The 26,366-nt window shown below is 43.7% G+C and overlaps 1 protein-coding gene across 1 annotated transcript; it reads left to right on the top strand.

Moving 5' to 3' along the window:
* The first annotated feature begins 988 nt into the window (after positions 1 to 988).
* LOC134203959 (uncharacterized) lies at positions 989 to 3,712 on the top strand. Its single transcript, XM_062678796.1, has one exon. The coding sequence runs from the start codon at positions 989 to 991 to the stop codon at positions 3,710 to 3,712; it is 2,724 nt and encodes a 907-aa protein (XP_062534780.1).
* Positions 3,713 to 26,366: the final 22,654 nt, after the last annotated feature.

The raw sequence follows: 26,366 nt of genomic DNA, 5'->3' as shown, positions 1-26,366 counted from the left end.
GTTCCAGAGCTTAATCCACCGTAACCGTCAGCTGTCCGACATGGACAAGTTTAGTTATTTACGGTCATCGTTAGTGGGTGAAGCATTGCAGGAAGTTGCAGCACTGGAGATGACATCAGCAAACTACGCAATCGCCTGGGATTTGCTGCAGAAACGCTCGAAAGCTTATAGTGAAGGCCCATCTAGACGCTCTGTTTGCTGTAGAGCCGATGAAGCGCGAAAGTTACGAAGCGCTGAATCACCTACTCAGCGAATATGATCGGAACCTTCAAATGATGGAGAAAATTGGGGAGCATACCGCTAACTGGAGCACCATCCTGGTTCATATGGTGTGTTCCAGATTAGATGCGACAACGCTTCGCTATTGGGAGTCGCATTATTGCTCCAAGGAGGTTTCCAAGTACGAAGAACTCATCGAATTCCTGTGAAATCAATGTTCTGTGCTCCAGTCAATTGCTCCAGAAAAACCTTCCACCAACACCGTGTTCCGCAAACCGAAAACAACTGTGAGTCATCCCTCGATGCAGTCTTCCAATCGATGTCCTTTTTGTGGAGAATCCCTGCATTCAGCGTTTAGATGCCTGCGGTTCCTGAAAATTAAAGTGCCTGAACGCTACGAGAAGGTGAAAAAGTATGGTCTTTGCTTGAATTGTTTCTCTTCGTCGCATCTAGTTCGTTTCTGCACGAAAGGTGTCTGCCGACACTGCCAACGGAGGCACCATACACTTCTCATAACACTAACCCACTGCCGGTGAGCATCAACACTCCATCTCGTCAAGTTCTGTTGTCCACCGCCTTGGTGCGCATAACAGACCAATTTGGAAACATGCAGCTTGCAAGAGCGCTTCTTGACTCATGCTCCGAATACTGCTTCATCACTTGGAGTCTTTGCCAGAAGCTTCAACTAGTAGGATTGCCTGATCACCTATCTATAGTCGGTATTGGGGGCACTTCTACGAAATCATCAAGAACGGTGAGAGCAACCGTAATGCCGCGGTCGCTGAAAATCTCCTCCTATGCGGAGCAAATTCAGCTACATGTCCTTCCCAAGCTGACATCCGATTTGCCGACCGAATATGTAAATGTGCAGCACTTGGCGATTCCAGAGCACCTGATGTTGGCAGATCCTACGTTCTTTGAGCCTGGATCAATCGATATGATCATCGGTGCTGAGTATTATTACGATTTACTGGCGGAAGGCAAGATCAAACTATGCGACGGTGGACCCACTCTTCATGAAACCGTTTTTGGATGGGTTGTCTCTGGCCGTGTACCTGGATCATCTACAGTAGCACAACGAACCCATTCTCACCCTATCACTTCTCCTGATCTCAACGATCTGCTCACCAAATTTTGGGAGCTCGAGTCTTGCCACTCTGGAGGCACGTTGTCCGTGGAAGAATCAGCGTGTGAAGAGATATTCGAACGAACTACCATCCGCAATGAAGTTGGTAGATTCGTAGTCACTCTACCAAAGAAGGAAGCTGTCATTCAAAGATTGGGTGACTCCAAGGCCAACGCTTTAAAGCGATTCCATGGACTAGAGCGTCGGTTTGCAACCAACAGTGCTTTGAAAGAGGCGTATTTCGACTTCATCGAGGAATACAAGTCCATGGGCCATATGGAAGAAGTACTAGAAGGAGAAGAACCTGTCTACTATTTGCCACATCACGCTGTATTGAAGCCTGACAGCACCACCACAAAACTCCGGGTCGTATTCGACGCTTCATGCCGCACGACAACAGGAATCTCCTTAAATGATGGGTTGATGGTGGGTCCAGTTGTCCAGGATGATCTGCACACCATTGCCTTACGCTTCCGGTTTTGGAGGCATGCACTCGTTGCAGACGTGGCAAAAATGTACAGGATGGTAGGCGTTCGCCGTGCGGATCAGTTACTCCAGTGCATCCTTTGGAGATCGTGCCCTGATGAACCCGTCAAATCGTACAAGTTGACCACAGTCACTTATGGAACTAGCGCCGCACCTTACCTTGCAACAAAGTGTCTGCAACGCTTAGGAAGTGAAGGCGAAACACCACATCCTGTCGCCGCAAAGATTGTCAAGAAGGACTTTTACGTCGACGACTTATTAACCGGGACAGATAAACTGGACGAAGGCAAGGCTCTTGTAGCTGATTTAATAGATCTGACGAACTCAGCCGGCTCAGTCTTGCGAAAATGGAGCTCCAGTAGCAACGAGTTACTTTCCGACGTCCCCATTGAGCTACGGGATGAGCGGACTTTTTTCGAACTGGACTCGTCAACGTCTGCAGTAAAAAGCCTTTATTTTATTTGGGAGCCAGCAGCCGACATGTTCCGATTCACCATACCAAACATTGGATCGGAGACAAGTATTACCAAGAGAATCGTATTGTCGGAGCTAGCAAAGATTTTCGACCCACTCGGGTTGATTGGTCCGGTAGTTGTACAAGCCAAAATTTTCCTGCAAACTTTATGGAAGCAGAAATGTGACTGGGACGATTTGCTACCGGAGGAGCTACAGCGGATCTGGACCGAATTTCGAAGGAATCTCATGGCATTGGATACTCTCACCGTACCCCGTTGGGTGTCATTTTCCAACGATCTTGCCATGGTAGAGTTGCATGGGTTCTGTGACGCATCAAATGCCGCTTATGGTGCCTGTCTTTATCTTCGATGTATCACTAGCGATGGTACAATAACTGCTCGGCTTATCACCGCCAAGTCAAGGGTTGCACCACTGGAAGACCTGAAGCGGAAAAAGAAAGTCCTATCAACACCTCGACTCGTACTTTCCGCAGCTCTTTTATTGAGCCATCTATACGGAAAGGTCCTCCATAGCGTTCAGATTACGTTCCAACCGTTCTTTTGGACAGACTCGACAATCGTCAAGTATTGGCTGGCTTCTCCACCATCTCGCTGGCAAATCTTCGTTGCAAATCGTGTTTCGGAGATCCAGCACATTACTAGCATCGGCGTATGGAACCATGTTGCTGGTGCAAATAATCCCGCAGATATTATCTCGCGTGGAATGACTCCCGCACAGTTAAAATACGAAACGTTGTGGTTTGAAGGCCCACTCTTGTTGCGGCAGGATCGTGCAACAGTCCCTCTGCCAGACATCGAACAATCCCTTTCAGAAGAACGATCAACTGTTGCGCTGCCAGCTCGAGCGAAATCGCCAAGCGAATTTTTCGCTCTTCGATCTTCGTTCACTGATCTCGTTAGATTAGTTGCATACATCCGTCGATTCGTTCACAACTGTTCACCAAGCAACCTCGCCAGCAAGCATTCAGGGATAATCAAGCTGCAGGAACTGAACGAAGCGACTGCAGTATTAGTTCGCCTAGCCCAGAGGGATAGCTTTCCCGAAGAAGTAGCAGCTTTGTCTCGCAGCCGAGAAGTAAAAACTTCGTCCAAGATTCATGCGCTCAATCCTATTATGGTTGGAAAAACGATTCGAGTTGGCGGCCGGCTTGCTCATGCACCTATCCCGGAGAGTCGCAAACATCCGATGATTTTACATCATCGTCATTCGTTCACCAAGTTAGTCGTGGAACACTACCACCGTAAACTTTTCCACGCTGGTCAGCAGCTACTCGTCAGCAGCTACCCGTCAGAGAAAAATTCTGGCCCACAAACGCACGCGATGTGGCTCGTACCGTCTGCCACATGCTTTCGAAACAAGCCTACTGTTCACGAGCAACTGATTGCCGATCTTCCGTACGCTTGAGTCCACCCTGCAGCCGTTTCTAATGGTTGGGTGTAGATCTGTGTGGTCCATTCTACATCAAATATCCAGTTCGTCGCAGAGTGAAATGTTTCGTGTCAATATTCGTATGTCTGGCGACGAAAGCCGTTCACATGGAGGTTATAGCGGATTTGTCGACGCAAGCTTTCCTCTCTGCTTTCAAGCGATTCGTCGCGGTTCGTGGAAAACCGCAGGTGGTCATGTGCGACAATGCCACCAATTTCGTAGGGGCCAACAGAGAATTGGAAGAGTTGCGCCTCCAGTTCCTAGACCAGCAGTTTCAGCATACCGTAGTCCGTACAGCCGAGGATGAAGGAATTCAGTTCGACTTCATTCCGGCCCGTTCGCCAAATTTTGGCAGACTATGGGAGGCTGCGGTAAAGTCGTTTAAGTGCCACTTTCGTAAGGTCGTTGGGAACCAGCAGCTAAGCTACGACGAGCTACACACTATAGTTCAGCAAGTGGCGGCGATTTTGAATTCACGTCCGCTAACTCCTCTCACTAGCGACCCCAACGATTACGCTGCACTGACCCCAGGACACTTCCTTGTAGGCATAGGGCACTCCCGGGGGTCACCTGGCATGGTGGCCTCCGTTCCAGCGGCGATTGATGTCAGCATTCAGCAACGAAGGACGAACGGTCTCGATAATTTCATCGCAGCCACCCCGGTGGCGATACGTTTCGGCAATCTGCCTTTGTAGACAACGGAAGATGGACAGCTCAGCGCAGAAACTCCCAGACAGAAGCCACCGTTCAATCGTATCGAGAAATTGGACGGTTCGAGTATCAGAGCAGCAAGCAACACTCCACAGAAACCACCAGAAAGTTATCATCGAAGCCGTCGTCAGTGTCGTCGTTGTGATGCACAACTTGCATCGTGAGAGCGATATCCCATCCAACGTCGCCTCATGGACAACAGTCAGCATTAAATGAGTCAAGCACTTGAATAATTCAGTAGTACATAAAAATAGCGAAGTAAAAAGCAATGGGTAATGTTTTCAACATAACCGCGAGTAGACGTAGGACTTGTATAAACGCAACGTGTTTACACTTAACTTCTGGATGTATGGAGTTTGATTATAGTCATTGTTATTGGAAATGACAACTTTCATGCTGTGTAGAATTATTAGCAATTTGTTTATTCAAAACTTCTGGAAATAAAACTTAAAATCGGCCTCTAGCTGTGAACTCCGAGCAATGCGATGGGCGATTGTATCCATCGCATTGCTTCTTTCATGCATATTCGCAAACCCACCTGCAGTTCTACCGCTGGTGACTGCATGCTGTCGCTGTGTAGGTAAACACAGCGAACGATTGAACGAAACGAAAAATGTGCGAGCAAAAAGTACGTCAGTGCGCGCCGCTGTTACAAATTGTAATCTCGCACACTGCAGGCACTGCTTCTTTTATACACAAAGAAAATCTTCCGGTAGACCCGAAGGCCCGTAACATACCGCATTCTGATGTCCGTGTTAGGAATGCACGGGATTGGTTACATATGAAATTTTTACCTGCTTTGACAAGAATTGAAATTTTCAATAGCTTATTGTTAATAATCTTAAGTTTAAATGAAATTGATAAAATAGTGGAGAGTGTCCGAGTCGATTGATATATAAATCTTAAAAATCCATCGAAAGATAAAGGCGCTAGTAACGTTCAAAATCTTCCCTTCCAGCGTAACGCTCTCGATTTACAAAAATCTAAATGACACCCAGTATAGTAAAGAAAGACGTAAGTCCTACGTCAAAACAAATCCAGCAGTAGGTAGCAGATAGCATTTGAACAGCACAGTAACAACAGTGTCGGTAGAAATATTTTGCCTAGTTTTAGATTAAAATCCTAATGATTTCAAGGCGGCCGGCATGTTCAGAAGTAAGTAATGCAGTAGAACTGGCAACCAAACATCATCCACATTGTCGGAGTATTCTTACTCTCTTTGCTCTTATCACTATCAATATACGTACTCCTACCTATAGATGCTAATGTAGTTAGTCTCCGATCGTGAATGCAAAAGCATCTAATTAAAATTGTGTCAATCCCAATGAGCTCAATACAGTTTCGCGAATAAATTGGTGTCGTCTTTGAACTTTAACGCGCGCATTTCAGTGGGAATGAAAATTCCGAATCATCTCCGAAATACAGGTTTCTCCAACGGTACCGGTAAGAACACTTTTACTCTTTTGAATTATGAACATTGGATTATCTATCTAGTTGCAAATCATTGCAGATATCAAACTACCAAAAAATCCAGATTAATCCACCTAGCGATGCCTTTCTCGCTCATTATAAAATGTATCGAGAAAAGTTCATTGGAGAGGTCAAAATAGCACAAATATAAAGCAATTACTTAATGGTTTTTACTGTCATACAGACTTTCAAAATATTTTGAATAATTCTCCTTCTTTAGACTTTCAAACTCATTAAATATTTCATAATAGGCAACAGACGATGAAAATAATTAGTTTTTTTTCAGTACTATTTCTGAGTATAAAAATTCTGGTAAAAAAATGTATCGTATGTATGGTATCGCTATCGGAGGTCATTATTGAGCACAAGTACAGAAATTCTTTATCCACCTCGATTTCGTCACCACCGATCCAAACTCGTGAAGAGCTGTTCGCAGAATTTTGTGGTAATAACGACATGGTGATCGGAGGATCGCTCTTCCCTCATAGACCGGTTTACAAAGTCACGTGGGTCTCCTGTGACGGATTTACAGAAAATCAAATCGACCACATCTGCATCAGCCGAAAATGGAAACGTAGCGTTCTTGATATACGGAATAAACGTAGTGCCGATATCGCGTCTGATCATCACCTCCTCATCGGCGAAATACGCTTGCGCATTGCGCGCATTCGTCGGCAGGAGGAAAAAGTTGAACGACGATTCAACACACGCCGACTGGAAGATGCCACGGTGAAACGGTCCTTCATTGAATAACTGGAGACGCGTGCTGCAGATATTCCGGAAGGTGGCAGCGTGGAAGATCAATGGACCGCCATCAAGAATGCCTTCATCGCCACCAGCGAGAACAATCTGGGCGAACTGCGCACCCAGAGAAAACAATGGATCACCGATGAGACCTGGAGGAAGATAGAGGAGCGAAGAGAAGCCAAAGCCGCGATAGAGCGATCGAAAACCAGAGAAGCCAAAGTCTTAGCCCGTCAACGATACTCGGCTCTGGAGAAGGAAGTAAAACGCTCATGTTGACGGGACAAGCGAGCGTGGGCAAACTCTCTGGCTCGCGGAGGAGAAAGAGCCTCAGAAACCGGGGACATTCACCTCCTCTACGATATCTCACGACGCTTAAACGGGGCGAAGATGAATGCAGCGATGCCTGAGAAAGACGCGAATGATCAGTTATTGACCGACCCACCCCGACTGGATGCAACGACCCCGGTCGACTGGATGCAAGGTATCTTAGTGAAAATGCCCAATAAGAGTGACCTGAATGTATGCGATAACTGGCTAGGCATTATGTTACTGTGTACCGTTCTCAAAGTTCTATGCAAAGTTACCCTAGCACGGATTCAGGAGACGATCGATGCGACTTTTCGGTGGTAGCAGGCCGGATTTCGTGCCGGAAGATCCTGTGTGGACCATATTTTCAAGCTCCGTATCATTCTGGAGCAGGTCAACGATTTCCAAGAGTCTCTTTTCTTGGTATTCATTGACTACGAAAAAACTTTCGACCGTATCAATCGCGAGAATATGTGTGGCACTCTTAGGCGCAAGGGGGTTCCTGAGAAAATCATCGGCCTCATTGAGGCACAGTACGAGACCTGCACAACTTGTCCGACCCTATCCGGGTAGTAGCTGGTGTGATGCAAGGATGTATTCAATCACCGTTACTGTTCCTCATCGTAATCGATGAGATTCTAGTAGATGCGATTGACCGTGAACCAAACCGCGGGTTGCTATGGTAGCCGATAATCATGGAGCACCTAAACAACTTCGAATTGGCTGATGACGTTGCACTCCTGATATGCAGAGTAAGCTCAACGACCTTGCCGAGCGCTCCTCCTCGGCAGGTTTAGTCATCAACGTCAACAAAACCAAATCGTTGGATGTAAACACGGTGACTCCTTCCAGTTTCACAGTAGCCGGGCAACCAGTGGAGAATGTTAAAAGCTTCCAATATCTTGGTAGCCAAATGGCATCAGACGGCGGTACCAAGATCGACATAGGCGCACGGATCAAGAAAGCAAGGGCTGCCTTTGCGAGTTTAAGAAATATCTGGAAAAACATGCAGATAAGTGAACGCACCAAAATACGAATTTTCAACTCTAACGTGAAATCTGTGCTGTTATACGCTAGCGAAACATGGTGTGTATCAGTGGAGAACACTCAACGGCTGCAGGTGATCATTAACAGATGCCTGCGGTACATAATTCGGGCCTGGTGGCCTCACAACTGGATCTCAAACAACGAGCTCCATTGTCGTTGTCACCAGAGGCCGATAGCAACAGAAATTCGGGATCGGAAGTGGGGCTGGGTCAGCCACACTCTACGTAGGGGCGGAAACGAAATCTGTAAACAAGCATTAGACTGGAACCCAGCGGGACATCGTAGCAGAGGCAGACCCAGAGGCTCATGGCGGCGAAGCCTCAATAAAGAAATAAAAGAAATCGACAGAAATCTAGCCTGGCAACAGTTTAAAGCGATAGCCGGGCAACGCTCAGGATGGAGATCTTTCAAGTCGGCCCTTTGGCGGAGGTACACCGGAGGTGTACAGGATCCATAAGTTATGTCCTGATTTCATTAAATATGCAATGCTGTTAAATTTGAGATCCGAGTTTCTATAAAATCACTTATCTGTGTGTTGTTTTGCAGAAGGCCCGTTTTGTGTGTGTAGAGCGCAGCGTAGTGTTGGTCATTTTAAGCGTAAGTACAGGGGGGTTAAAACTTGAATTATGTACTTAATGTTTAATTTTTCAAAATTATTTTAAGGGACTTTATTTTTTTTCTGTGCAGTGCGCGTCCGATCGTGTTCCCTTTAGAACGTAGAACGGTCACGAGATCATTGAAGAAATCAATTCAGCATTGTGGTGAGTAAATTAATTAGCAAGTAAAAATTTAGTGCGCGCTCGATCGCATTTGCTTTAGCACTTAGAACGATCCCGCGGTCATCAAAACAATTTGTTCTGCGTTGTGTGAGTGTATAAATTAATTAGCAAGGGTGTTCGTTCAGTACGCGTCCAATTGTGTTTCCTTTAGCACGCAGAACGATTGCACAATCTTCGAAATACTTTGTTCTGCATTGTGCGGTGAGTAAATCAATAGGCAAATAAAATAATGTGCGCGTACGATCGTGTATTCTTTAGCACGCATAATGGTTGTGCAATCATCGAACTATTTTGTTGAGCGCTCGGTAAGTCTAAATGAATAGTGTGCGTTCGATTGTGTTTTTGGTTGACTTTGATCAAACTACACGCCACACACGCTATAGCGTTTATCAAAACGAACCCTGCCACACACTTTCAACCCCATATATCCAACAGCCCAGTGATTTCTCGTGGAAGTGCAGATGGCTCGTTGGCTTCCATCAAAGCGAGTATCACGTCACCTGCATTCGGACACGGCCGGCGTTGGTATTTCTTAAATTAGGGACACCAGATTTTACACATTGAAGATGTACGTTAGTCCCAAACATCATCTGTTGGTTCTCTGTGTAAGTGCAGCTGGCCTGGCAATAACGGAGTAGCACCCGTGGGCGGTCAATCATGCTTATGCATGCTCATGCTCACATAGGGCATGTTCCACATTTAAAACTGGTCGATAGATCTCTGGTTACGCGTGTAGACCTTGAGGCCTGACTTCAGGGAATTTTTGGATGACCATACCCACATGTCATGAACGCATTCTATTCTGTGTACCACAAAAGGGCATTTTCCATATTTGAAACTGGTCAATAGATCTCTGGATGGGGTCTCCAGTAGCCTTGCGAGCAAAGGCGTAGGATTGCCAATCCGGAGATGGCGAGTTCGATCCTTGGTCCGGTCTAGGATATTTTCGGGTTGGAAACATTCTCGACTCCCTGGGTATAGTGTATCCATTGTACCAGCCACACAAGATACATACTCATGCAATGGCGGGCATAGAAAAGCTTTCAGTTAATAACTTAGGAATTGCTAATAGAATACTAAGTTGAAAAGCAGGCAAAGTTCCAGTTGGAATGTAGAGCCATTGAAGAAGAAGATGAAGCATGAATCTCTGGATACGTGTGTAGACGTCAATGTGAAGTTTTTCCCATATTTCTATTTAAATACTTTTACGATTGACACACATTTAACTTTTTTTTGTAAAAAAAAAACTTTGGTCCTTTTTAAAAGATAGTCTAAATCAATTTAGGAAAAACCAAAGTTTCTGATAGTATATTAACGCAAAGATAATCTGCTTAGTGCTTACGCTGATTCTAAATGATGCGCATGTTATTATGTTGGCAACTTTAATTTTTAAAAGCTTTCGAATTCGATAACGTTATTACCTGCTTATTACTAATTTTATTGGGCGGTGTATTGAAATGTTTTCCTCTGTTTCTGAAACAAATCTAAAACATTTTAATTCGTTTGTTTTGTTTGCTATAAGAATCATTAGGCGATAAAAATACTTCCGTCTTAGCAACAAGCATTTATTTACTTTTCGCTTTTTGTTCAAGTTGGCGCGAAATCTCTTTTATCTAAAAATATACTCTCGGCCACGGACTCAGCGAACGTTGCCGAAATTTGTAAAACATTCGTAAGAAATTAGCGATCAAACGAAGTTTCTGTCAAATTTTTAGAATTTATTCTTGCGAAGCACACTGTTTTTCAGATTTTACTGAGCTACAGAAATAAAAGAGTAAAAAATTACTTCTTTATCTGTTTCTTTCACTGGTATAAAATCGCCCAACTGGTATTATTTGCCGTCTCGCCGTTAAGTTTTGATCAAGCACTTATACACAGTCGACGTCGCAGTTCACAGAAGATTTGCATTTGTGCATTTGTATATCATTTGGCTAACATAAGTTGGAAATATATGTGGAAATAATTGGATCGTTTATTATTTTGCAAAATCTGATTAAATTGATCACAATTAAACCGTTAAGCTCAAACTTTTGTCGGAGTATGTGGCATCATCATCTTCAGCATACGCAAGGAAGAAACTTTCGTAAGTTCGCTCAAAAATGACGATTTGTAAGGAATCTAAGCTTATCAAAACTTTTCTCATAGTTTAGGGTTGCTACACGTGGATTGGGAACCTATGGTTTGGGTGATAAATTTATCTTACTCTTCAAACCATCTTTTCAATGGAAGTAACATGATCGATTTTACGCTTCTTCATAGGATTGTACCCCAACACCACCCTCCTGAAAACACTCGCCATTCTGGATTTGAAGAAAACACCATCAACAGGTGGAACAAACGAACACTAATAAAAGTGAGCCTTAAAAATAATCGAAGTCGTTAAACGGTGCTGCCCGAATGCTGGATGGCGACGATCTCATTAATCGATAGTGTTTGGTGGGATTTTATTGCTCCTAGGCCCCCGTCCAAGGTTGAGCGATTCCTTTGAAGTCGTTAACCAATCCCGAAGCGCTGGAGTTGCTTATTGGAATGGATGATGCGCACCCGACCATGGAAAGATTCAATTTGATCTGATTTTCGGTGAAATCGTGAATGGGACCCGGACAAATTGATCGATCTGGATCGGTCGGCGCAATTTCTGGGAAGTAATTAGTAGGACCCGATCGCCGTGGGTAAAATCTTCACAACTAATTTGCTTTGTTCATCATTCTACAGCGGTTTGCGTCATCATCGGCGATGATTGAACAAGGTTAGCTCAAAACACTGTTTGCTGAAGAAGTATGTTCCGAATTTATCAAACAGATAAACTTCTCGAACCTGTTCCAGCAGCTATCGGGCGCCGTGACAAATATTCTCCCAAAACTCGAAACCCCAAACCAAAGTGCTAAAAACCGATGATCTCACCGCAATAGTATCCACCGTAACGCACATATTGTGTTACAAATATTTCTTCGCTCGGATTGATTCCTCTCGCGACCCAGCCCTGGAAATGTTGAAAAATAAAACCAATCACGGCGGATAGATTTTGCCTAATGAGTGATCTTTGTCATACATATCTACCTTCCAGTCTCGTCGGTGGAAGATGATTTGAGAAAACACCCCGTCAACGTGTGCGAGAATGTCCGTCCACCCCCTCTCTCGATGACTTGATTTCAGCATCATCATTCGTAGGGTCGGGTGTCGAGCTCAGTGGCAAGTAAGTTCAGTCTAGCTGGTTGAAAATGTGCGAGTACCGAGGGTTTTCATATAAAGTCGATTCGAATATTTTGAAGAGCCGTTAAACTCTCCTTCACCTTGGATTCTTTGCCGATTATGTCTATTTGGAGGTGCTGAAATTATATTTCATAGAGCTTTAACAAATCCAAAGAGTAATATCATTTCGAATGATATTTATTTTTTTATTTTCTCTCTTGACTGTTTTAGAAAATATTCGCATAACGTTGTGGATACAAAATTATTTTTTTGCAGTTCCTTTAATTTATAATTTTATAAATATTTCAGATAATTGATTATAATTTTCGACAGTGATAAACTAAACACTGGATGAAACATTTATGAGCCAATTTAAACTAAATAGTTATAAGTATTGAAATACATTGAATTATTTTCAAAATATAAAGTGAGGTCTTCAAGCTCAAACAAAGCAAAATTTCGTTGAATTATTTCAGATTATTTTTGCGTGTTGAAACATTTTTGATGTTTCAATCTGCCTTAAATTGCGTCCTATTCAGTTTTGTCCAGCAAATCTGAACCAACATTTAGCTTTGCTGCCGTCTGTGTGAAAACCATACGAAAAGATGGAGACACCCCTTTGCCCCGGTCGACAAAACGTTTTGAAAAAATAACAACAACCCAACTGATTAACATTGGAATAAAATATTCATTTTTGACACCTGTTCGATAATTACATTACCCGAGATTGTGAGTGAGAAGGTGATCTTCATATGCTTTGCGTTTTTCGGTTTTAGCTGCTGCCGCTGGGACACGAGCAAAACGATCGTCACAGTCGATTGCTGCAGTAAAGGACGGTTAAACGGTCTTCTCGATGTGTGATGCCACCTTCGACCTGAACCGTTGTTGGTTGGAATTCGATATTGGCTAACAATGTGGACCATAAATTAGCTGTCGAAATGGACAAAGGGGTTTGTTATTATTGTGGGAGGTAAACGATTGAGAGTGAATATTTCTAAGCAACTCATAATATTCTGGTATTCGTGTTACGTTTCTTCATGCAGGTCTGAACTCAAAATTAGCTTTAATGGATCTTAACTAACATCTGGAATATTTATTAAAACTTGCCTATGAGCTAGAATTTTTTTATGAAGTCATCAAAGATTTGAATTCATTTGAATATCATTTGACGAAATTTTGCACATAAAACGAGCTCAGTAAAACTAAATGATCTATGGTATACATAAAAATCGGCATCCATTCTATAAAAGAACGTTTCAGCTCAGTATTTACAATCCCTCACCTTTACTCTCTGATCCAACTGGACGCTTTATTAAGATTAATAAAGGAACGAATAAAAACCTTAGACGAAGTAAATCAAAACTGCTAAAGTCCATCTATGGTCCGCACAAGCCTGATCCGTTCGAGCGTACCCACTCCGTCAAGTGCAGCAGTCAAGCATAGAAGTTGGCAATATCCTACCTGTTGGCGCACAATAAGAGCAAAATTTGCATTTACAAGAGGCAATTCTCCCATAAAACGGTGGTCACTGCGTGAATCATCTTCGGTTGCCATTCCCCATCGCTTGGGAATAGCCGCCGCCAATCGACCGGGCGGACAGCAGCTTCAGTTGCGGTTTTGCGGCAGACAATTGCCAGGCCCCGCGCGCTCTGCTATCGCGCGCTGACCACTGCTGACTGCCCCCGAGATGATGATATGGGCAAAAGTTTTTATTGTTATTAGAATTTCAAGAGCTATTTGCTGAATGTCAACTTGTGTAAGTGCAGTGGCAGTCGGTGGTGCGCCGCTGGGCTTCTAAACAACAAGCGCGACAACGGCACGACTTCTGGGTGGTCGCAGCATCCTCGTAGCGCGCATCCAAGCGTCGAGTGTTTGCTGATGCCCTTCTGCCCGGAATAGTAGGCCATCGAAAGTTCTGTTTTCGTTTTGCGCAGTGTATCGTCGTGAATTATCGGCAATTGTCCGCTCGCAGGTCCTCTGTCTCGCCTGCTTTTCCAATCCGCTGCTACTGTTTGTTTCCTAGCCGTGGGACAAACTGGAGTGGAATTGTCCGGAATCGACAAGTTGGCGCCGGGTCCCCTTCGGGTACATTTCGGTTGCAGACGATCGCGGAAAGGGTGATCCCACGGCCAGGTTGGATCAGGCTCGTTGCTGGTTAGCCTTCGACTTCAACTCACGGCCGTACGGGGAACCGATTGGGAAAGGCGGGCAGAGAGATCCGCGATAAGCTGTAGATTAGTCCACTTTTGGCACGATGCACAACTGAAACGACATGGGGGATACACTCACATGGGAGCTCCGGAAACATGGCACAATAAATGTTGTTTCGGCTGTACACTGACTGCTGCTCTTGGCATGCTCTCAAATTACAGCAACAGGTAAGATCATTTGGTTCAAATGAGTGAAATCCGGGGGTGCTGCGAACTGTGAGAAGCGATGGAAGACGAAATTGTCATTAATACCGCTGATTCATCTAAGGGCACGGTGCTTCACGACAAGATTGTCCGTAGAATAATTGGATGAAAAATATTCTTAATGGGATATTATGTGAAGCTTTGAAAATTTATATTCTGTAAGAGTTTCCACACTTTTCTTGACGCAATGAAATATAATAGAATGATAAAATATATTATTAGAATAATATACCATGTTAATTCATAATAAATTATGTACATCATGTAAACTACACCCAATGTTGTTACCACCGTCCGGGTTTTTTGATAAGGAATAAAGAGAACTACTAAACGAAAATTTTACTCATGTACAAAGTAGTGAAAATCATGGCTACTATGATTTGTTATTTGAATATCCATGGCAATAAAGGTTTCTACGGTAGCATCTCCCCCTTTTATTTAATAGTAATGGAAATCTTGATATCTTCTAGGAGGTCGCCGTGGCCACCGGTGTTGATGTTTGGATTGGCCAATAACAATCTGCAGGTAACATAGTCGTTTTTCGTCAAGGTTTCATGAAGAACCTCCTCGGTGGTTTCAAGGGATTCTTCATAATCTACCTATTGATGATCATTTGGAACAGGTGATCAGCATGGAATAGGACTTTACAATGGCTCCAATGATGCTGCTGGTGTTAGCCCAAAATCGTCGATCAAGATGGACAGTTGTGCTTGCTCAGGAGCGATTTCTTCTGTTCTCAACCGGAGCTGATTGATGTTTGAGCGCAACTTCTAACGACGGCCTATTTGGCAAGCAAGTACAACGTTGTAGTTTACACTACATATAGCTTCCAGGATGGTACCAGGCATCCACTTCCATTCTACCTACCTATCTACCTATGATGAAGGAACACTTCGTAATATCCGTTTTTTCTTGTTCCAGGTCGCTTGTTCGTGGGCCGCCAGTCGCCGGTCCACTATGGTCCAGGAAACAGATTTACGCGGAAAGATGAATTTTACGCCAAAACTATATTTTTTTAGAAAAAAAAATTGTTCTACAAAATTGTTCGAAATAGTAAGGCCATAATTATGGTTCTACCAAAAAATATGGTGGCCCATCATATAAAAAAAAATAGAAAATATTTTTTTTTATTTCTCGGAATATTGACATGTTATGTTCTACAAAGTTGTAGCGCAGCTTATTCCAATCAATTTTGCCAAACAACTTTTTCTGTATCTCTTAAGTTGGCTGATTTAGAGCTATTTTACCTAATTCAGCGGTTCTCAACCTTTTTCATGATAGTTACCCCTTCGAACATTTGCATTAACTTAGGTACCCCCTTGAACAGAGGCTTCCGACCCTCTTGAAGGAAGGTTTCCAAGCCTTTTAAAAGGAACTTAAGAGAATGCTCTCAAGGTTCTTGAAAGGAGTGGTCCAGGCTTCCGAGCCTCTTGAAGGTACTCTTCCGAGCCTCTTGGAAGCCGGCTTCCAACACTATTTAAAGGAGCCGTCCAGGCCACTTAAAACGAGGCTTCCGGGCCTCTTGAAAGGAGGCTTCCGAACAGGCTCCTGAGCAACTTGAGAAGAGGCTTTGTTATCCTTTTGAAAGGAGGGTGCCGATCTTTTTGACAGGAGGCTTCCGAGCTTCTTGAAAGAAGGCTTCCAAGGCTCTTGATAGGAGGCTTCCAAGCCTCTTGATTGGAGGTTTCCAAGCCTCTTGATAGGAGCCTTCTAAGCCTCTTGATAGGATGCTTCCAAGCTTCTTGAAAGGAGGCTTACAAGCTTCTTAAAAGGAGGCTTCCAAGCCTCTTGAGAGGAGGCTTCCAAGCCTCTTGATAGGAGGCTTCCGGTCCTCTTGAAAGGAGGCTTCCTGGCCTCTTGAAAGGAGGCTTCCTGGCCTCTTGAAAGGAGGCTTCCTGGCCTCTTGAAAGGAGGCTTCCAAGCCTCTTGAAAGGAGGCTTCCGGGCCTCTTGAAAGGAGGCTTCCGGGCCTCTTGAAAGGAGGCTTCCGGGCCTCTTGAAAGGAGGCTTCCGGGCCTCTTGAAAGGAGGCTTCCAGGCGTCTTGAAAGGAGGCTTCCGGGCCTCTTGAAAGGAGGCGTCGGCGCCTCTTGAAAGGAGGCTTGGGGGCCTCTTGAAAGGAGGCTTCCGGGCCTCTTGAAAGGAGGCTTCCGGGCCTCTTGAAAGGAGGCTTCCGGGCCTCTTGAAAGGAGGCTTCCGGGCCTCTTGAAAGGAGGCTTCCGGGCCTCTTGAAAGGAGGCTTCCGGGCCTCTTGAAAGGAGGCTTCCGGGCCTCTTGAAAGGAGGCTTCCGGGCCTCTTGAAAGGAGGCTTCCGAGACTCTTGAAAGGAGGCTTCCGGACCCCTTGAAAGGAGCCTTCTGTGCCTCTTGCCTCTTGAAAGGAGGCTTTCGGGGCTCTTGAATGGAGGCTTCCGGGCCTCTCGAAAGGAGCCTTCTGGGCCTTTTGAAAGGAAGCTTCCGGGCCTCTTGAAAGGAGGCTTCCGGGTCTCTTGAAAGAAAGCTTCCGGGCCTCTTAAAAGGAGGTTTTCGGGCCTCCTGAAAGAAGGTTTTCGGGCCTCTTGAAAGGAGGCTTGGGCCTCTTGAAAGGAGGCTTCCGGGCCTCTTGAAAGGAGGCTTCCGGGCCTCTTGAAAGGAGGCTTCCGGGCCTCTTGAAAGGAGGCTTCGGGCCTCTTGAAAGGAGGCTTCGGGCCTCTTGAAAGGAGGCTTCGGGCCTCTTGAAAGGAGGCTTCCGGGCCTCTTGAAAGGAGGCTTCCAGGGCCTCTTGAAAGGAGGCTTCCGGGCCTCTTGAAAGGAGGCTTCCGGGCCTCTTGAAAGGAGGCTTCCGGGCCTCTTGAAAGGAGGCTTCCGGGCCTCTTGAAAGGAGGCTTCCGGGCCTCTTGAAAGGAGGCTTCCGGGCCTCTTGAAAGGAGGCCTGGGCCTCTTGAAAGGAGGCTTCCAGGCTTCTTGAAAGGAGGCTTTCGGGCCTCTTGAAAGGAGGCTTCCGGGCCTTTGAAAGGAGGCTTCCGGGCCTTTTGAAAGGAGGCTTCGGGCCTTTTGAAAGGAGGCCTGGGCCTCTTGAAAGGAGGCTTCCAGGGCCTCTTGAAAGGAGGCTTGGGCCTCTTGAAAGGAGGCTTCAGGCCTCTTGAAAGGAGGCTTCGGGCCGCTTGAAAGGAGGCTTCCGGGCCTCTTGAAAGGAGGCTTCCGGGCCTCTTGAAAGGAGGCTTCCGGGCCTCTTGAAAGGAGGCTTCCGGGCCTCTTGAAAGGAGGCTTCTGAGCCTCTTGAAAGGAGGCTTCCGAGCCGCTTGAAAGGAGGCTTCCGAGCCTCTTGAAAGGAGGCTTCCGAGCCTCTTGAAAGTAGGCTTCCGAGCCTCTTGAAAGTAGGCTTCCGGGCCTCTTGAGCCTCTTGAAAGCCTCTTGAAAGGAGGCTTCCGGGCCTCTTGAAAGGAGGCTTCCGGGCCTCTTGAAAGGAGGCTTCCGGGCCTCTTGAAAGGAGGCTTCCGGGCCTCTTGAAAGGAGGCTTCCGGGCCTCTTGAAAGGAGGCTTCCGGGCATCTTGAAAGGAGGCTTCCGGGCATCTTGAAAGGAGGCTTCCGGGCCTCTTGAAAGGAGGCTTCCGGGCCTCTTGAAAGGAGGCTTCCGGGCCTCTTGAAAGGAGGCTTCCGGGCCTCTTGAAAGGAGGCTTCCGGGCCTCTTGAAAGGAGGCTTCCGGGCCTCTTGAAAGGAGGCTTCCGGGCCTCTTGAAAGGAGGCTTCCGGGCCTCTTGAAAGGAGGCTTCCGGGCCTCTTGAAAGGAGGCTTCCGGGCCTCTTGAAAGGAGGCTTCCGGTCCTCTTGAAAGGAGGCTTCCGGTCCTCTTGAAAGGAGGCTTCCGGGCCTCTTGCAAGGCGGCCTTCGAACAGCTTGGAAGAACGCTTCCGAGAAGCGTAGAAAGATGCTTTTAATCTTCTTGCAACGAAACAACCGAGCTTTTTGGAAATAAGCCTTCATGCCTCTCAAACGAAGGCTTCCGAACTTTTGAATTCTAGATTTTAGTTAAGAAGCATTATTCCTATTATATTCTACAATATTTTGTTTCGATCAGGTAGATTGCATTGAAGATTTTTTTAATGTGTTCATTCGTTCGATCTTTTGATCCGTAGCCCTTGGATATGAAGGGCGGACAGGATTCAATTGGCTTTGATTTTCTGATCACTACCCGAGCAGCACACATGTTGCACATAGATCACAGTAGCTTATGTGTGACCAGATTTAGTCACAATTTGGTTGCTGTAACCAGTTTCATTAGACTTGTGCTGCTTGGGTATAAGGTACCCCGGGGCAAGTGAAAATACGGGGTAAGTGGGTACTATGACTGCAGATGAATTGATGAACGTTTTTAATGGCAACAATGTTCTAGAAAAATGAAGCAGAACTATCAACGAATTCACCAATACAAAAATATTTGGAATAAAAAACCATTTGAGGCACCATACTAATGCAATTGCTTGATCATGACTTTAAACTACCGGGAAAATCTATTACTTTTATTTTAATTCAATGGATCTCCAACTAAATAGTCGTTTCTAAATTTATCATTGATGTGGAAAGTGAATATTTTGAGCAACTAAATAATTGTGTGACATCGAAAACGATTTAAAATTTTTAATTAAAGCCAAAATCTGCCATTTTCATTTGCCCTTGAATTTTAACATACATGGGGCAAGTGGGACATATTTGAACAAAATTTTCGATAAAGCTATTTTAATTGTTTTTAGATGGCTGTCTAGTGAAAAATAACTTCGTCATTCATATATCATATGGATCTGAATCAGATGCAGTTTGATTTCGTTTTAAAAAGTATTGTACAGTTATTTACCAAATGTGTATTTTACATTCTGAAAATTATCTCCCGCATGAAGAAGAGCAATGGCTATAACTATGCGATATTCTTCTGTTCACAGTGCAAATTATTTATTTATTCTACAATAGGTCAACAGAATTTGTCTTGCGTTTTGTTGTTTTTAAACTTCGCATCAGATTTTCAGATAAATAAAGTGCTTAACACATAAATTGGCTATTTTGTTCTGTTACAAATTAAAAATACTGCGCATCACTGAATAAAAACGTTTCTTCTGAAGTATTGATTTATGTAATAATTTGTGTTCTAAAAAGAGAAATATTTATTCATACGAAAAGTGAATGAAGATTTGCTTATCCTTGCCATCTAAAACATTTGGTACAAAAGTAAGCTAATGAAGAACAAGACAACAGCCAAATAAACAGTAAATCGGCTGTTGTCTTGTTTTCATATCTGCTTACATTATAATCCCTTTCTTGTTGCAAAAATAAAGTCTGACATGCAACCAATCTCCATCCATGATCTGAAAATACTAATACTCAGAAATAATATGACCAGTATATCTAAATTCCTCAAATTAGTTTCGTTCGACAGTAGAAAACAGAATAGGTCCCACTTGCCCCGTTTGAAGGGGTAAGTGGGTCCTGAAGGTAAATTTATTTCTTGCACTACCAATATTTTTGTAATTGAATAAATGGCCTTCAACACCTCTACACTTCAACAATGGAAGCACATAATGGTGTAACAGTGGTTAATGTTCTGAAATAACCTGTTTTCTAAGTATGCGTTATTTATTTGGCTGAACTAGCGTTTTTTTAGGTCCCACTTGCCCCGGGGTACCTTATATATTATGTACAAGATAAAGTTTTAAAATGATAAAAATACAAAATTATCCAAACATTATCAATATGTTTTGATTGGAATTGTACTACGTCCGCCATTACGCATTTTTGTCCTAGGTACCCCCTGGGGCTAGTGAAGGTACCCCCAGGGGTACATGTACCCCAGGTTGAGAACCACTGACCTAATTGGATTAGGGTGTACCTCAAAAAAACAGTATTTTTCATCTACTTTTTTTGTTTTATATTTCTCGAAAAAGTCGTCTTCAGGTGACTTTTAGAGCTCAAAAAAATGCAACTTTTTATTGGTAAATATGGTCAATATCTTTATCCGATAAAAAGTTATAATCGTTTTTCTGTCAAAATTACATTTTTTTCATAAGTTGATATCTCCGGTTAGGGCAGACCAAAAAAATATATTCACACGGCATCTGAAAGAGGAACTCATATTCTTCATTGCGTCAAAAAATTGGGGATATGTAATTTTTGTATCTCAAGTTTAACCAATTTAACTAAAATCATGTTTTTTCAAAAAATTTATTTAACTCGACAACGAAAGAAGATACAGACGATATTCTTATAGCAAAACACGCGTTTTGAAAAGCCCCAAAAGTCTTCAGAAGGTGACATACGTGAAAAATAAAAATTGAAATGAGCAGATCATAAATATTGTTTTTTAAGGGACACCCTAATCCTGGTAAGTAAAATTACTCTAAACAAGTGAGCTTGAGAGCTACATAAAAAGTTTATATAGCAAAGTTGATTGGAAAAAGCTGCGCTACAACTTTGTAGAACAGTTTATGTCAATATTCCGCAAAATAAAAAAAATAAAAATTTCACATTTTTATAAAATGGCACACCCTATTTTTCGGTAACTCTATAATAAGGGCCCAAGTATCCAGAACAACTTTGTAGAACAAACTTTGTTTCTTAAAAGTATGCTTCAGACCGAAAATGCATCTTTTCTCGTAAAACTTGCAATACGATGATAATGATAAAACTTATAAAAAGTGTTAAAGCTGTAGATTTTTTAGTTTTCATTTCTTGGGCCTCTTGAAAGGAGGCTTCCGGGCCTTTTGAAAGGAGGCTTCCGGGCCTTTTGAAAGGAGGCTTCCGGGCCTTTTGAAAGGAGGCTTCGGGCCTCTTGGAAGGAGGCTTCCGGGCCTCTTGAAAGGAGGCGTCTGGCCTCTTGAAAGGAGGCTTCAGGCCTCTTGAAAGGAGGCTTCAGGGCCTCTTGAAAGGAGGCTTGGGCCTCTTGAAAGGAGGCTTCCGGGCCTCTTGAAAGGAGGCTTCAGGCCTCTTGAAAGGAGGCTTCCGGGCCTCTTGAAAGGAGGCTTCCGGGCCTCTTGAAAGGAGACTTCCAAGCCTCTTGAAATTAGGCTTCCGGGTATCTTGACAGGAGGTTTCCATGCCTCTTGAAAGGAGAATTCCGGGCCTTTTTATAGGAGGCTTCCGGCCCTCTTGAAATGAGGCTTCCAGCCCTTTTGTAAGGCGGCTTCAGGGCCTCTTGTAAGGAGTATTCCGGGCGTCTTGAAAGGAGACTTCCGGGCCTCGTGAAAGGAGGTTTCAGGGCCTCTTGAAAGGAGGCTTCCGGGCCTCTTAAAAGGAGGTTTCAGGGCCTCTTGAAAGGAGGCTTCCGGGCCTCTTAAAAGTAGTCTTCCGGGCCTCTTGAAAGGAAGTTTCTAGGCCTCTTGAAATGAAGCTTCTTGGCCTCTTGAAAGCGGCTTCCGGGCCTCTTGAAAGGAATTTCCGGGCCTCTTGAAAGGAGGCTTCCGTGCCTCTTCAAAGGAAGCCTCCGAGCCTCTTGAAAAGAAGCCTCCGGGCCTCTTGAAAGGAGGCTACCGGGCCTCTTAAAAGAAGGCTTCTGGGCCTGTTGAAAGGTGGCTTCGGGCCTCTTGAAAGGAGGCTTCGGGCCTCTTGAAAGGAGGCTGGGCCTCTTGAAAGGAGGCTTCCGGGCCTCTTGAAAGGAGGCTTGGGCCTCTTGAAAGGAGGCTTCCGGGCCTCTTGAAAGGAGGCTTCCGGGCCTCTAGCAAGGGAGGCTTCCGGGCCTCGTGTAAGAAGGCTTCGGGCCTCTTGAAAGGAGGCTTCGGGCCTCTTGAAAGGAGGCTTCGGGCCTCTTGAAAGGAGGCCTGGGCCTCTTGAAAGGAGGCTTCCGGGCCTCTTGATACGGGGCTTCCGGGCCTCTTGAAAGGAGGCTTCCGGGCCTCTTGAAAGGAGGCTTCCGGGCCTCTTGAAAGGAGGCTTCGGGCCTCTTGAAAGGAGGCTTCCGGGCCTCTTGAATAGAGGCTTTTGGGCTCTTGAAAGGAGGCTTCCGGGCCTCTTGAAAGGAGGCTTCCGGGCCTCTTGAAAGGAGGCTTCCGGGCCTCTTGAAAGGAGGCTTCCGGTCCTCTTGAAAGGAGGCTTCCGGTCCTTTTGAAAGGAGGCTTCCGGGCCTCTTGCAAGGCGGCCTTCGAACAGTTTTGAAGAACGCTTCCGAGAAGCGTTAAAAGATGCTTTTAAACTTCTTGCAACGAAACAACCGAGCTTTTTGGAAATAAGCCTTCATGCCTTCATGCCTTCAAAAATATTTGGAATAAAAAACCATTTGAGGCACCATACTAATGCAATTGCTTGATCATGACTTTAAACTACCGGGGAAATCTATTACTTTTATTTTAATTCAATGGATCTCCAACTAACTAGTCGTTTCAAAATGTATCATTGATGTGGAAAGTGAATATTTTGAGCAACTAAATAATTGTGTGACATCGAAAATGATTTAAAAGTTTTAATTAAAGCCAAAATCTGCCTGAAAACAGAATAGGTCCCACTTGCCCCGTTTGAAGGGGTAAGTAGATCCTGAAGGTAAATTTATTTCTTGCACTACCAATATTTTTGTAATTGAATAAATGGCTAAAGCTCTAAAAGTCACCGGAACACGACTTTTTCGAGAAATCTAAAACAAAAAAAGTAAATCAAAAATACTGTTTTTTTAAGGTACACCCTAACCCAATTAGGTAAAATTGCTCTAAATCAGCCAACTTAAGAGTCACAGAAAATTTTTTTTTAGCGAAATTGATTGGAATAAGCTACGCTACAACTTTGTAGAACATAACATGTCAATATTCCGAGAAATAAAAAAAATATTTTCTATTTTTTTTAAATGATGGGCCACCCTATTTTTCGGTAGAACCATAATGATGGCCTTACTATTTCGAACAATTTTGTAGAACAACAGTTTTTTCTAAAAAATATAGTTTTGGAGTAAAATGCATCTTTCCGCGTAAATCTGTATCCTGGACCATAGTGCAGTCTCACAGCACGTCGTTTCAGCCGCACGCGCATCTTCCTCGATTGCACACAGCCAGCAAATGCGGGCTCTACCTTCCAGGTCGTTCTTCCGGCACACGCCATATATGTCCAACCCATTGTAATCTGCCCTATTTTATCAGCCTGCCTATAGACTATATATGTCTCAAAAACCCCGAAAATTCGATAGTCCATGCGTTCATGCTTTATGACCGTACATGGCGACTGGACGAATCAACGATGTGTAAAGTCCGTTGTCGTAATTGTCCGCGTCTGTAAGCTGCGAGACTTTTACTGGCTACGCAAAGCAGAGAAAGTCCTACTTGCAGCCACAACACGTCTTTTCACCTCGTGGCTATTATCATTGACACATGTAACGAGTGTTCCAAGATATATGAATTCGTCGATATATGAATCCGTCAATTTCCACCTCGGGACCAATACCGTTTGATTTGGAATGCCACGTTCTCTGCCAGCCTCTCTACCACACAGATAAAAATATGTTGTGATTTTAAATGTATTTTCATGCACATATTTGGAGCATGCAAATAAACGTAAAATTCAATTGATATTACTGTTCTTTCAAATCAAAATGAATTTAAACTGTGCTTGCTTGTAAAATTCAATCAAATTTTATTGAATATCGAATGTTTATTCGTTTGTTGTGACCAGCTGCAATTTTACATGTCGTTGAATTTTCAAAATTATTTGCTGTGCAGCCTTTAAGTCTCTGCCAGATACCTAGTTTCGACAGTACTCTTGACGTAGGACTACGTCTGTGTTTTCTATATTGGGGCACACTTTACGATTGCGAAAATCGGGGACCGTCACGAAAATATGATAGACTTTAAACTTTAATATCTCAGCCGTTTCTCGTTGGATTTTCAATTTTTTGGACCATTCGATCAAGGATGAGTCAACGCTTCTTTGTATTTATATGAAAATACTATTTTTCAAACTATTTATCGATAATTGATAAAAAGTTTTGAAATTGGTAAACAAACCAATCACGTACATGCATCACTAGCACAGCCATCAAAAATCAATCACTTGCGAGTTTGGATCTAATACTCAGTTCGAACAAGATTTTACGCAGCGCGGACGCATCAAAACGATCGCAGCGGAGCGGACACAGCATCACGGAGGCGCTAATAATATTTTCAAAGAAAATTCATCACATTGGTGGTGGTGCTCGATGTGTTGCTGCAGATCATTCAACCTCAACGAACCAGCATTTCATATGAAGAAAGGGTTGACCATAAAAATAGCACTGTGGCGATCCCGCATCACCAGTGCCGATGCTGAAAATTTATTTCAAATTGTGGTGTCAGTTAGTTGGAAAGGAGCATTGGGAAAAGAAAATTGGTTCTTCTCAGGATCAACATTTTATGGAAAGAAAGAGTTAATTGCGAAAATAGACTGTTTCGGTGGCATCGATTTGGCGTGGTGGCTTGATTGCTGTTAGTGATTCCATCCATTCAAATTCATTGCATCATCTCCCTCCGACGCGCCATCAAATTCGCTATTTACGATTGAGTTTTGCACTTTGAAAAAAGTTTATTTCGGATAGTCGGATCAACCTTCTTTTGTATAAAATCAATGAAGACGCCACCTCAGTGGAAACTTTCTACAGCAATTACCCATCGGTGAACGTCGCTCGGACAAACAGATGCCAAGAGATAATGTTTGGTAATATGAAGAAACTTCGTCTTGAGTCAAATTTCTGCTGTTATTCCTCGCAACAATACGCATTTTGGATAAACAACATCTCATAACCAAATTCAGAATCTTGCGAGAAAGTTTCATAGGATTCTTAGAATTTGTCATTCTCCGAATGGTCCGTTGTCTGCGGAATCCCGATCGAAATGGCTCGCGCGCATCGAAAAGCAGTTTTCTTATATCTAATGAAGTAATTCCATTAGCCCCGCAGTAGTAGTTAAATTCTTCTTTATTCAATCTTTTGTTCTACAATTATTTTGTTTTTACATATACAGTGATCGACCGGTTTGGCCCTTCAACTTCGATTTGATTTTTTTTATTGATATCTGAGTTTTAAAATATAATATGTCATGATGGCCTTTAGGAGGCGCTAGTGTGTTTTTTTTAAATTTGATAACCTAACTACTATGTACACTAATATTTACAATAAAAATTTGATAACCTAGATTGGAACTAGCGCCCTAAGCGCTTCTTGGTCCGAGTGCAAGCAACGGACCCTAAACTTTTCTTTACACTCACCAAAGCGTTCATGTAAGGTCTTTATCCCGGCCAGACGGTGGACCTCGGATGTTCTTGTCCTGGGAGGGGTGTTGAGGATCATCCTCAGGAATTTGTTTTGGACCCGTAGAAGTCTGAGGTGGTGGGTTTTAGCGCAGCTCTCCCAGACCGGCATGCCGTATTCGATCACATGGAGGATGATTTGCTTATAGACAGCAAGCTTATTTTTCAGGGACAATGACGACCGGTGGTTGATCAAAGGGTACAGTAGGGTAAATGATATATTTTGGACATGTACATATTTTGGACAAGCCTGAGCTTCTTCGATCAATTTTAGATAATGTGTAGGAAAATGCTTATCGAAAGTATGATCATTGCATACTTTTACCGCAACTCTAGCGGCTCCTGATGTGAATTCACAAATCAACTTATATTTATCTTTAAAACTATCTAAAATGTAAAGCTATCTACCAAAGTGCCTGCTGGACGCCAGTATGCAGGAGAACATGCATTATAGGACTCCTCGTAACATGCACCTGAAACACGTTTAAATTGGTTCAAACGGCAATCTTGAGGTCCTGCGGCCAAAGTTTGATTGTAATTGACATACTAACATATTCCAATCGCTTAACATGCACTTGAGACGGATGAAATAGGAGTGACCAAAATGAAGTTATGTTTTTATTCATCAGACATTTATTGGTCACCCCATGTACAGTACATGGATGAACCATTAATTGCCAACTTTTAGGCTGTTTTCAATGATATCGATAATATTGCGAAACAATGTTAATTTCAGGTTTAATCTATG

This window comes from Armigeres subalbatus, unplaced genomic scaffold (genome assembly GCF_024139115.2).
Source record: "Armigeres subalbatus isolate Guangzhou_Male unplaced genomic scaffold, GZ_Asu_2 Contig30, whole genome shotgun sequence".
In the NCBI taxonomy this organism is placed as follows: Eukaryota; Metazoa; Arthropoda; class Insecta; order Diptera; family Culicidae; genus Armigeres; species Armigeres subalbatus.
This window is presented reverse-complemented; position numbering and strand designations above follow the sequence as displayed.

Coding starts and splice junctions, on each gene's coding strand:
- LOC134203959 (XM_062678796.1), top strand. CDS start 989: ATGCCGCGGTCGCTGAAAATCTCCTCCTATGCGGAGCAAATTCAGCTA.